A 13,102-nucleotide genomic window follows, 5' to 3' on the forward strand; every position below is an offset into this window, starting at 1 on the left:
AAAACCAACAAAAAAGCCAGTTGAACTGACATGGGATGGAGGGGCCCCCACTAGGCAATATTTCTTTTGAAAGAGATCTGGGGTTGGTTAACGGCCATGATGATTAACGGCTGCATAGTATCCCATCATTTGGATGTGGTGTCGTGTATTACTATGAGTCACCGTGAGGAATGCTCGTGCAAATTTAGGCTACATTAGCATACGTGCAGTGTCCAGATCAAAGTTAGCCACGGCCCAGCACACCCTGCCCTGGCCAGACCACACCAACAGTACTGTGTCTAATTTTGTTTTCCACGAAAACCTGGAGCTTGTTGGGTGGGGATGGGAGAGGGAGGATGGCCATTACATTGAGGCCAAACATTAGCTGAGTATCTACTATGCATAGAGCATGATGTCAGGCACCGGGAGCACGAAGACGAACACGACACAGTACCTTCTCACGAAGGAGCTTTGTTTGGGACTACAAAGGGGAGCAGGCACATAAATCGATGATTTCAATATAATGTGGCAAGTGTGAAGACAGGCACACACACACACACACACACACACATGCACACACACGCACACAGGTCTCCTAACCAGATCTAAAGAGCCGCTGTTGAAAGAATGAGGCTTGCTTAGCCTCTTTTCAACTCACTGAAGAACACATGAGGATGAGGAGAAAGCCTTGTTATGAGCTGTTCCTGCAAGAGGAGCTAGAAACAGCATGCGTGAAATAGTCGAGGAGGATTGGGCAAGAGTTTCTGTTACTTGTGGCTGCTCTTCAGTAGAAGTGCAATACCTCATCTGTCTGGGAAGTCAGGAAGGAGGTTCTTGACCTGGGAGGGAGGGAGGTCGTACGGGATGTCCTCTGAGACCCCTTCCAAGGCTAAGTTCCTGGGAGCTGCGGATGGGAACAGCATCATGGAGCTGGCTTGCTCCCTCTCCTCCCCAAGGAGATGCAGTGCTGGAAACCCTATCCTGTTTTTTTGGCATACTGAGCCCTGCACTGTCACGGCAAGTCCAGGATCCCTCAGACTCTAGGAAGCTCTAGGCTTCCCCTGCAGGTTTATTAGAAACGTGTGGGCTATGGGAGCACGCCCTCCCACCACACCAAGCACACCAAGTTCTCTGTTTATAGACAAAACCACTGGGTGCTCAGTCTAAACCAGCAGGCTTCTAACCCTTTGCTGTTCTGACAGCAAAATTCCTCTGTCTAATGATTATGGTAATAACAATATTGTCAAATAGCAGCAATAATAATGATGATATCTAATATTTACTGAGTACTTTTTATGTGCCAGACACTGAGTTTTCATGTATAAATTAATTTAATCCTTACAACAACCCTATGGGATAGGTATACCACTGTCATCCCATTTTATAGATGAGAAAACTGAGGATTTGAGAGGTTAAATTTTTTGCCCCAAGATTATAGAACTAGTCAGTGGCACAGGCCGGATGTGAACCCAGAAGTTTCCCCTCAAAGCCTATATCCTGTAGCTATTCACTTAGAATGTTTAAAAGACACAGGGAGCCCATTGTTTTCCAGACTATGGCTTGTATCTCATTTTTGGATCATGACATGAACGTATGGGTTGTGAATATTTTTTTAAAAATGAATAGTATAGAAGAGACTACATCTGTATCTTTGGGGTAAAAACCCAGTAGTGCAATTCCTGGGTCATAGGGTAGCTCTATTTTTAACTTTTTGAGGAACTTCCATACTGTTTTCCAAAGTGGCTGTACCAACTTGCATTCCCACCAACAGTGTAAGAGGGTTCCCCTTTCTCCACATCCTCTCCACATTTGTTGTTCCTTGCCTTGTCAATTTTGGTCATTCTAACTGGTGTAAGGTGGTATCTCAATGTGGTTTTGACTTGAATTTCCCTGATGGCTAATGATGTTGAACATTTCTTTAGGTGTCTGTTAGCCATTCATATATCTTCTTTGGAGAGTGTCTGTTCATGTCTTCTGCCCATTTTTTGACTTGATTATTTGTTTTTTTGGGTGTTGAGTTTGAGAAGTTCTCTATAGATCTTGGATACCAGCCCTTTATCTGTAGTGTCATTTGCAAATATCTTCTCCCATTCCGTAAGTTGCCTCTTTGTTTTGTTGTGCAGAAGCTTTTTATCTTGATGAAGTCCCAAAAGTTCATTTTTGCTTTTGTTTCCCTTGCCTTTGGGAGACGTGTCTTGAAAGAAGTTGCTGTGGCCGATGTCAAAGAGGTTACTGCCTATGTTCTCCTCTAGGATTTTGATGGATTACTCTCTCACATCGAGGTCTTTCATCCATTTAGAGTTTATCTTTGTGTATGGTGTAAGAAAATGGTCAAGTTTCATTCTTCTGTATATAGCTGTCCAATTTTCCCAGCACCATTTATTGAAGAGACTGTCTTTTTTCCATTGCATGTTTTTTCCTGCTTTGTCGAAGATTAGTTGACCATAGAGTTGAGGGTCCATATCTGGGCTCTCTATTCTGTTCCATTGATCTATGTGTCTGTTTTTGTGCCAGTACCATGCTGTCTTGGTGATCACAGTTTTGTAATATAGCTTGAATACTACAGATGTACTGAAAAGAAGGGGCACATGCACCCCAATGTTCATAGCAGCAATGTCCACAATAGTCAAACTGTGGAAGGAGCTGAGATGCCCTTCAACAGACGAATGGATAAAGAAGACGTGGCCCATATATACAATGGAATATTACTCAGCCTTCAGAAAGGAGGAATACCCACCATTTGCATCGACATGGATGGAACTGGAGGGGATTATGCTAAGTGAAATAAGTCAAGCAGAGAAAGACAATTATCATATGGTTTCACTTATATGTGGAACATAAGGAATAGCATGGAGGACACTAGGAGAAGGAAGGGAAAAATGAAGGGGGCGGGAATCAGAGGGGGAGACGAACCATGAGAGACTATGGACTCTGGGAAACAAACTGAGGGTTTCAGAGGGGAGGAGCATGGGGGGATGGGTTAGCCTGGTGATGGGTATTAAGGAGGGCATGTATTGCATGGAGCACTGGGTGTTATACACAAACAATGAATCATGGAACACTACATCAAAAACTAATGATGCACTGTATGGTGACTAACGTAACATAATAAAAAAAAAAATAGATTAGAAAATCATCGGCATCCATCACACATTTAGGATTAGTTGGGTTATGGATGGATGTGTGAACTAGTTGCGATGTAAAATACATTAGTATAGGTCATGGTCAAAAAGTCTGGGAAAGACTGACCTAGTTTAACCTGCTCACTTTACAACTGAGTGTACTAAAGTTCAGACAATGATTTTTCCCTAGGTTACAGTGTTAATGGGCGAGCTGGGACTAAACCCAAGTTTTTTTCTGACTCTCAGTTCCCACTATCAAGCTTAATTGACTGCAAAGAAAACCAGGAAAAAAAACCCATGAGTATTAATACTCATAGTAGGGGGTAGTACTCCTGTTGTAATAACAACAGTACTCTTTCTAGCATGCCTACTGGGTGCCAGGAGCCTCTTTTCAAAGTGCTTTTGATATATTAACTTATTTAAATCTCATAACAACCCAATGGGGCAGGCATACTTATTTCCCCCATTTTCAGATGACGAAACTCAAGTAAAGAAAGATCAAGTAACTTGGTCAACATCTCATAGTTGGTAATGGAGAAAAGGGGATTCAAACGCACCCAGGCTGGCTTCAAAGTCCATTGTTACCCAGTATAAGGTACTGTGTGATGCTGCCTGTCTTACTATTCTCCGTAAATGCTATAATGCCAACACAGTATATACTAACATGCATGTGTAATAATATAACTAATTAGACACTTACTTCTTCCACCAGTCACATGTCCTTGAGCGGTGATTCCATATTTACCATGCCATTTAGATACTTGACTAAAACTGAAGTAATCCTATTTCCCCCCACAATTAAGATCCCCTCCAAGATTTCATGTCTCTGTCATCATTCATTCATTCATTCACTTTTCATTTGCATATTTAAAAACATGCATTTGCAGAATTGAAGGGAGTAGGCAGAATTTTTTTTCAAAAATTGTGCATAAAGCCCTTCCTTGTTCCAAAAAGGATTAAGGCAGTTTACAAGGATACAGAAAATACAGTAAGAAAATAGTAGATGCCAACAAGATAAAGGAAGAACCGGTGAGAGATGCTAAATGGAGGTAGGAATGAAACTAACAGAAAAATGCTTTCTGGAAAGTCTATACAGTAGCTGCAAGTGGACCACAGATCTGTCTCCAGGTTTTCATTTTAATTAGTTTCAAATTCATATATCTTGCAATGAGATGACAGCTCACTCTCAGTCTGCATTAACTACCTCTTGAAAGCAACTTTAATTACTTTCAGATTCACAGTCTCCTTAAGGTGAAAACAAACTAATTCCTCGAGGCATACCTCTTTCTGCAACTAAGACAGAAGATAATTTCTGCATGCGTTGATGTTGTGTAATGGATTGAACAATGTCCTCAACAGCACCCCTACAATAAGCACAGGGGGAAATTTCGTGGCACTGTTTCCAACAGGTGGTCCCAATAAAGTCTAAGGGCATCACACTCTTAATTTGGAGATGCATAATGAGATCAGTAATCTGCCATCTAAATGGATATGGGCTCTGAGCACACTGTTCTCTGATTGCAGAGTCAAAGACAGACCTGTTTGGAATGAGGTGATCAAAAAAAGGGGTGCTCAGTTCAAACGACATTTGGATCACTTGGTATTCAGCTCTCCCCAGGCTGAGGCCACTCCAGCTCTTGGGAGTCAGACCCTCCTTTGCATAAGCAGACTCTACTCTGGCACATAGCATTAGCTACATCATACTGTCCTAATGTGTATGTGTGCTCATGCTTTGAAACCCTCCCAGAGTAGGAAACACATCTCATGATTCTTTTTATTTGCATGCTATGGACTGAATGTTTTCATCCTCCCAAATTCATATGCTGAAATCTTAACCTGCAATATCTAACCTAAACTATTTCTTCAGGAACTCTCCCTGCTCCAGTTCTGTAGTCTACATCACCATAAAACTCCAGCTTTCCAAGAAATCAGAGACTGAGATGTTTGCACTTCCCCTTTCTGCTACTACATCTTCATAGCAGGAATTCAAATTCCTTAGTAGTGTCATGACAGGAGAAAGGTGGAAGACGTTCTTCCTGACCACCCTTTGTCACCACAGTCATGTCCCAGAATAGTCATGAGTAACAGTGACCCTCCTCTAACACTTTCACTCCATCACATCTTTCCTAAAGTGCTGGACCAAGGACCTCATAACCCATGACCATCCATTCTCAACTCTCTTGTTCATGAACTCAAGCCTGATGGTCGATACTGTCCAAAACTCAACGTGGAATAGAACAAAAACATAATATGGAACCATCAGTCCAGGTAATAAGCAATGGGTTGAAGTAGATAGAAAGTCTTAGAGGAATTTGGGGGTGGAAAGAAGGGACTGATGCAGCCTCCTTGAGAGATGTTGGAAGGCTGTGTGCGTAGAACCTGGTGATATTGTGGGAATATCAGGAAAGTTCCCAAGAGGATGCTGGTCAGGAATGGATAGGTAGATGGTGGGTAGAAAGCCCAACTGAGAAAACAGTTTGGGTGAAAATAATTTAAATCCAGATGGTTGGATCAGACAGGAGAAGCCAGGATGACGCATATACACGAGGTATAGTATTTGCCTTTTATTTCAAATACTTGGACAAAGAGATGAACTGAGAGAAGTCTCATGTGAGGTTTTATAAGAGTAATATTGTTATGTAGTTAGATTATAATTTTGCAATATTGAAACACAGTAAGAGTGAGCATTTGTCCCCCTGTAGTTTTTTACCCATCATTTATTCAGACATGGCACTTGGTTGCAGTGGATGGTTTTGTCATCCAGTTGTAGGACGTATGAGCTCTGTGTCAACAAGGAGGTTTGAAGTCTGAGAGTGGTTCAGACAGAACTCCTCCTGTCTCAGTCAGTCTGGGCTACTATAAAAAAATACCACAGACTGGGTGGTTTAAACAACAGACATTTATCGGTCACAGTTGTGGAGACTGGGAAGTCCAAGATCAAGGTGTGGGCCGATTTGGCTGTTGGTAAGGACTGTTTTCCTGGCTTGTAGATGACCCCTTTTCTCTGTGTCCTCACATGGCAGATCTCTCTCTCTCTCTCTCTCCTTTCCCTCTCCCTCTCCTAAGGGCACTAATCTCATCATGAGGGCCCCACTCTCATGACATAATAACCTCCCAAAGGCCCCACCTGCAAATACCATCATATTGAAGGGTAGGGCTTCAACATATAAATGGGGGGGAGCACGGCACAATTCAGTCCTTAGCACGTCTTGTGCAAGGCGACCTCAGCAGGGCAATGAAGAACATGTTCTGCCCAAGACTGGGGAAGCAGCCACAGCAGAACTCCTGACAGAAGGCCAGGCAAGCTCTGGTTTACACTGAATCATGGATGTCCCCATGGTCTTGGTATTTTCACAAAAGGAGCAACACTGGAGGTCTTCAATCAGGGTAATCTGAAGAAACTTCCTACCTAAGGTCAGGCAAGGGCTCCTTGAAGAACCCCAGACTTGTCCACCACATCCCTAAGTCCCCTCCCTAGGGGAGAGGCAGCTGGTGACTATATTTTTCTTTGGCCATCCTCATCAAACCCCTCCCAGAGGCCAGCACGATTTTCCAGACAAGAACCTAGGGAGGGGAGAGTGGCCATGCCACAGAGCCAAGAGATAAATTATGATGCTCTGTTTCATCAGATTAGTTTAAATCCACCCCAAACTGTCATGCCACCCAGGCAATCTGGTACCCAGAAACTTCAGGCTCAAAGGTGATCATAATGATCAATATCTTCCCCAGGTTTCCACACAGAACAGCTAAGGAAGCATGGCAACATTTTGGTTAGATTGGAAAACCATGTTCCACCCACTCTTCTGAAACTTCCAGGATGTCATCATAAATCCCATTCAACCTCCAAGTTGACTAAGCCAGGAGAAAATTCTTTCTGCATCATGCCAGGCAACACTACTTGTTAGGTACTCTCCTGTTTTGAATGGAAATCTGTCTCCTTACAAAATCCACCCATTTGTCTACTTCTACCCTCTGAGGCCACACAGAACATGCCTGCTCTTTTCCATATGGCAACCCTCCAGGCACCAGAAGAGAACCTTCCTTCTTTGGCAGGTCTTCTCTTCCCAGGAGATGATGCTCTTCCAGGCCTTCCAGGATCCAGAGACCTGCCTCAGGGTCCTCATCTGTCTGGCTCTCTCTTCAAGACCCTCTTCTGTCACCTAAAAGTTCCTATTCGGCAGAGAGATTGTAGTACCATAGCCTAGCTTTCCTGCTGGGCTGAAACAGTTTCCAGAAATTCTGGAAATTTGTTATGGTTGTGGCTGCCAAGACCACAAAACCCAGATCCCAATCTCCCACTGAGCAGCCCAAGAACATGTTCAAATCATCCTCTGGCTGGATATTATCCCTGGGTCCTTGAGATGAATCATGAGTTTCTCTCATTGTTGCTGTTGGCCACCCCCCTCGCCCCCAGGTCAATGGGTGATGGGACAGACACCACCCCTAATGATGCCCTTTGCCCTGAGTGTAGAACCCTGAAGGTGAAGGCAGCATTGAACCTCCCACCACAGGAGTGATGACTATGCTCACTTGACAGAAAGTGAGACAAGACCAGTGAGGTCCTGGGCATCTGCCTCATGATTTTCAGCAAAGGGTCATCTGCAAGTGCTTAACCTCCAGATCCCTGTCCTAGAGTTAACTCAAGGACCCCACCCTCAACCATCTAAGTCATCTCAGCCTGGCTAGCAGCCTTGCTCTGACCAACCGCCCTCCGTGCAACATCCACACTTCCACTGAGTGTGCCTCCTCTAGATCACCACAGCATTTGTTGTGTCAACATACAGTCACCATCATCATCCCTATCACATTCTACCTTAGGACAGGGCTCTATCTGTGTGCCTCTGCTTTGTCTCCCAACTGGAAGCTTCTTGAAAGAAGCCCGTGCGTCTTATTTAGTTGTGTCTCCACTCCTAGCATGGAACCTGATGCAAAGTAGGCACTCATGTAGGACAGGTGAGGTTGAAATAAACTGATCCCTTGGCTTTACTTTGTCAACACTTACATACCTCCATTGAGAAAGGTGGGAATTGTGCACCTCTCCCTCTGGGTGGGAGTCAGGAGAATACACCACACCTCTGTCCTATCTGTTTCACCAACTATATCATAATGGAGTAACCTTTGAGTGGTGAGCTAGGCTGCTCAAAGCATGGGGGTCCTCCATTTGATCCTTTTCTAAGTCCATGAGCTCTGCATCTTCTTGGCCAGAGAACGTGCTCCCAACTCCAGCATCTAACCAGCCTGTCTTGCAGATGGAAACTGGGGAGAAGAACCCAGCTAGACTGGGGCAAACCCATCTTACCCTCAGTAATTGCAAAAGGGCAGCAGGTTTATTATGACTCTGATTAGCCTCAGCAGCAAAATGTCTCATGACTATTTTCATCATCCCCAGGAAAGGGGGCTTAGCCTGCTCTGTGCAAACCACAGCACAGAGCTCCAGGGAGGGCCAGTGTGATGTACCAAGTCACACAATGATGTGGGAAAAATCAGAAGCCACTGGGAGCAGCTAGGTCTCTGCTCCTGGACTCAAAGATTTCCCAAGATCACACAGCCCCTGCCAACGTCTCATCCCACATGAAATGGGCAATGCTGCCTAGAGTTGTGCTGGTCTGAAAGACCAGCCAGCTTCCTCCTTCATGGTTTCCATGGTGACAGGGGCAGTGTTTGGGCTTATGACTGGGGAAATGAAGAGCAGAGGCTCCAGCTGTCAGGTTCCCATCTGCTCTTGCTCCCTACACACCTCCAAATGCATCCTTGAAGGCCAGATGAGGAAAGGGTGCCCTTACCTGCTAAGATGAAGATGCCCACAAGAATCAGGAAGACCAGAAGGTAGAGCCCAAGGACAGCATGCTTCAGGGCTGACAGGGAGCCCAGCTGAGTGCAGCAGCCTCCTGCTCGTCGTTTGTGGCATGGACCTAGACAACAAGGGTAAGAAGAGGAGGGGAAAATAAAACACTTGAAAACCCCATGGTGGTTTTATTTTTCTTTTGGTCTCATCTCTCCTGATGCATGGAGATGTTCACATGGAACCTCTCATACACCTTCTGCACATCTGTAATGCAGCTGTAACAATGGGGAGCTTTCCAGAACATGACAAGCTTTTGAGCTTCTGGCTCTCCTCCCACCTTCTGCATTCATAAACAAGCCAGACAGGCATGCCCACAGCTCACGTGCCCAACAAACCCACCCTTCTGGAGCCCATCCAAGCAACAGAGAACGCTCAAATAGGCTGGAATATGTGTCCTTTACAAAGCATCATTGTCCCATGGGACCCAGAGAATATGGAGAAAATTTAAAACAGGGGTTGCAAAGTTTAACTTCTACAGTGGCCAGGAAGGGGTGGAAATGAGCAAAGTGGGCCACGTGGGCCTGGGGAACCGAACAGCACATGTCCACTGTGGAAGAGGTTGTGATGTAGGAGTGAGGGCCAGGTGTTGCCAGAGACAGAATTTTCAAGACAAGCCAGAAGCAACAGAAGTTGACAACAACTAATAATAATAATAAAAGACAAAAAACTTACAAAACACTAGGGAGTGTAAACAAAACACACTTACATGCCAGATCTGACCACCAGTTAGCAACCACAGGTTTAGATTAACAGGAAGACATAGTAACTTCATTCTGTGAAACTAACAAGGCTCACCGGCTTCTGGCATATATGGAACAGCAAAATATCAGTGCCCTACTGGACCTCATGGATCTTTTAGTCCAACCCGTTCAGTTTACAGATAAAGGATGCCAAATGTTAGTGGCAAACCCTAGGTGAGGGCGCGGGTACCCTGACCCCTGGTCATTGTTCAGCTGGACTCCTCCTTCAAGGCAACCTTCTTGGATGGCCTGTGCAGAAGCTGGGAAGCCACTAACCTCCATCTGCTATGTCAACTGACAGTGGAAAGAAGAGATGCTGTCCTGCCCTGACTCCCAGCAGGGCAGGTAGGAATCAGTAAAGGGCATTTTTTTCAAAACATGCATGCCCCTATTATGCTTATTCTCCCTCTCCTGTGAGGGACAATGTTGCTAACTAACTGAAGTGTGCTAGACGTGGAGGAAGATGTGGGAGCAGAAAAAGGTTGAAATAACTGATATTCCAAAATGTTTTTTTTTAATTATTTATTTTTAAATTTTTACAATTTTTTTTCGAAGATTTTATTTATTTATCTGAGAAAGAGAGACAGAGAGCATGAGGAAAGGGGAGGGAGGGAGAAGCAGACTCCCTCCTGAGCAAGGAGCCCGATGTGGGACTCGATCCCAGGACTGTGGGATCATGACCTGAGCTGAAGGCAGATACTTAACTGACTGAGGCACCCAGGTGCCCCTCCGAAATGTTTTTAAAGATGGCATGATGTTTGTAATTCCTTGGCAACTTCGGGTTTGCAAGCGAGGTGCTTCAGGGGCTACTCATTACCTCTCAGGTACCATGACCACCTCTGGGGCCTTTGGGAGGTTTGGTTACCGGGAGGGAGAGGATGGGTGACCACATTGGTGTCCTGGCTCCCCAGAGGTAGTGTTGAGTGAAGACATTTTCCCACTCATTTACTCCATTTCACTGAAAATACTGCTGCTAAAACAGCTAAGTAGAACTATTACATAATGATTCCATAAAACATCGGGTACAATTTGGAGCGAGTTGTTAAAGAAATACAAAGTCAAACACCATTCTCATCAACCCTCAACTGTTCGCAAATTTTGAAAAGTTAACCTGCTTTTCCATTAAGACTTGAGCAGAGTACATCTTTTTAACTTCCCCTGAGTCTCCTTTTCCAGGATGTTCTATCCTTTGTACACAATAGAATCTGAAGCCTTCTTGTTGCATTTCACCTTTTTTTGTTGTTGTTCTCATGAGAGCTGCTGGCTCCCTGGTTGCAACTTAGTAGAGACAAGGCTATTTTCCTAGAGTCCAAATGGTAGGCACAGCATTGGATACTACACAAATACGAGTTCTTGTTATCCTGACGGTTGTCCTAGCTCTCCTGCTCTATGCCCTGCTTCCTCTTGAGATGGTGACAGTGCTCCTGATGACAGTGGTCACCTAACTGCCTAGAAGGGTCAGAAGATGCCCATGCTGAAATGCCATTATCCTGATGTTTATCCCAAACCAATCTTGGGCTCTTCCTTCATTGCCTTTGTTGGGGCAAACTGCAATGATAAAGCCCTATTTTTTTCCCAACAAGAAAGAATACTTCCCTTCCCCTTTATCTGAGGCTTCTGTTTAACAGCCAGCACCCACTGGTGACAGGTCGCTTCATCAACTAACGCACAACACAGGCCTTCTTCTTAGAGAGCTTCATTTTTTTAGCAAGACTCAGCTTTGTACATTAAACAAAATCTGCCTTCAATAGAACATATAAAAATTTCAAACAGAGGTTTTCCACAAATGCATTAGACAAGCAGGTCATGAATGATCCTGGCAAGATAGCTAGAGAATGTGATTATAAGGGAACAAAAGACAATTTAGGGGAAAGACAAGTTACTAAGTCTGCTTAAAACACATTTACTTACTTTCTAATTTAATGTGGCAGCAGCATGTTAGCTGGGTAAACCATTCAAATTATTTAGGCTTAGTGGAAGATTAAAAACACTCCAAAATGATACAGTCAGTAAAACCAAGGCAAAAAGTATGTTCACTTACTTGTAAAAAAAAAAAAAAAAAAAAGAAAAAGAAAAGAAAGAAAGAAAAGAAGAAGAAGAAGAAAAGAAAAGAAATGAAAAAACATGGAGGACGTTTACATGCATATTACTAAGTGAAAGAAGCCAACCTGAAAAGGCTACATGCTTTATGACTCCACATGACATTCTGGAAAAGGCAGGGGTTAGAGGGGAGGAGGGATGACTAGGAGGAGCAGACAGGATTTTTAGGGTGGTGAAACTACTCCATATTATACTATAATTATGGACACATATCATTGTATGTTTGTCTAAACCCACTGAATACATAACACCAAGGGTGAATCCTAATGTAGACTACGGACTTGGGGTGATAGTGATGTGTTAATGTAAGTTCATCGATTCTAACAAATGTACCACGCTGGGGGGGGATGTTGCTATTGAGGGAGGCTGTGCATGTGGGGAGGCAGGGAGTATATGGGAATGCTCTGTACTTCCCACTTAATTTTGCTGTAAACCTAAAACCACTATGAAAAATAAAGTCTATTTAAAAAAAGTAGAAGTGTTGACTTATGGCTTATTGGGGTAAAAACTTTCCCAGGCATTTACTGACCACCCACTATCAATTGCCCTACTGTGGTAGCCAGCCTTCAAGATGGCCCCCGATGATCCCTGCCCCCTTATGTAGTCTCCTTCTGCACTGCACCAGGATTTGGTTGGTGTGATCCATAGAAGTGATAGCGTGTCACTTCTGAGATTACACAAAAGACACACTGGCTTCTCCTTACTCACTTTCTCTCTCTTGGAACATCCATTTGGGGGGAAGCTGGGGAGGGGGACCCTATGAAGAGGCTGCTTGGTAAGGAACTAAGGCCTTTAGCCTACAGCCATGTGAGTGAGCCTGGGAGCAGATCCACCAGCCATATCAAGCCTCCAGATAACCACACTCTGGTCAAGATCTTGCCAGCAGTCTCATGAGAGACCATGGGCCAGGACAAAGCTAAGCTGCTCCCAGATTCCTGCCAGATTATATTATATGTAAACACATATATATGTAAACATATAATTTTGATCTGAAAAAGTAGCCAAAATCTTGGCTTTCCTTGCACATCCATGGCTTCCTCAGAAACTGGGAAGATAATAAATCTTTGTTGTTTTAAGCTGCTAAGTTTGGGGGTAACTTGTTATGCAGCAACAGATCGCTAATACACTTACGACAGACACCTTAAAGGGCAAAGACAACAAGCTGCATGAGGGAGAGACAGTGTCGGCCTGTTCGCCTTCACCTTCCCAGTTCCTAGCCCAGTGCCCGGCATGTAGTAGGCATTCAGAATATTTGTTGAATGAGGAATTAAAATACGGCCGCAGCCCTTCAGAGGCTCACATCTGAGGGGAAGAAG

The 13,102-nt window shown here is 44.2% G+C and overlaps 1 protein-coding gene across 1 annotated transcript in view; it reads right to left on the minus strand.

The window, feature by feature from the left end:
* SCARA5 (scavenger receptor class A member 5) overlaps positions 1-13,102 on the minus strand; it is a 120,315-nt gene that overhangs the window by 82,795 nt on the left and 24,418 nt on the right. The window contains exon 3 of the mRNA XM_032389111.1: positions 8,885-9,013. Coding sequence (XP_032245002.1) covers positions 8,885-9,013 — 129 coding nt within the window. The remainder of the gene's footprint in view (positions 1-8,884; positions 9,014-13,102) is intronic.

The sequence above is a fragment of the Phoca vitulina genome, unplaced genomic scaffold (assembly GCF_004348235.1).
Source record: "Phoca vitulina isolate PV1807 unplaced genomic scaffold, GSC_HSeal_1.0 scaffold53, whole genome shotgun sequence".
Classification (NCBI taxonomy): Eukaryota; Metazoa; Chordata; class Mammalia; order Carnivora; family Phocidae; genus Phoca; species Phoca vitulina.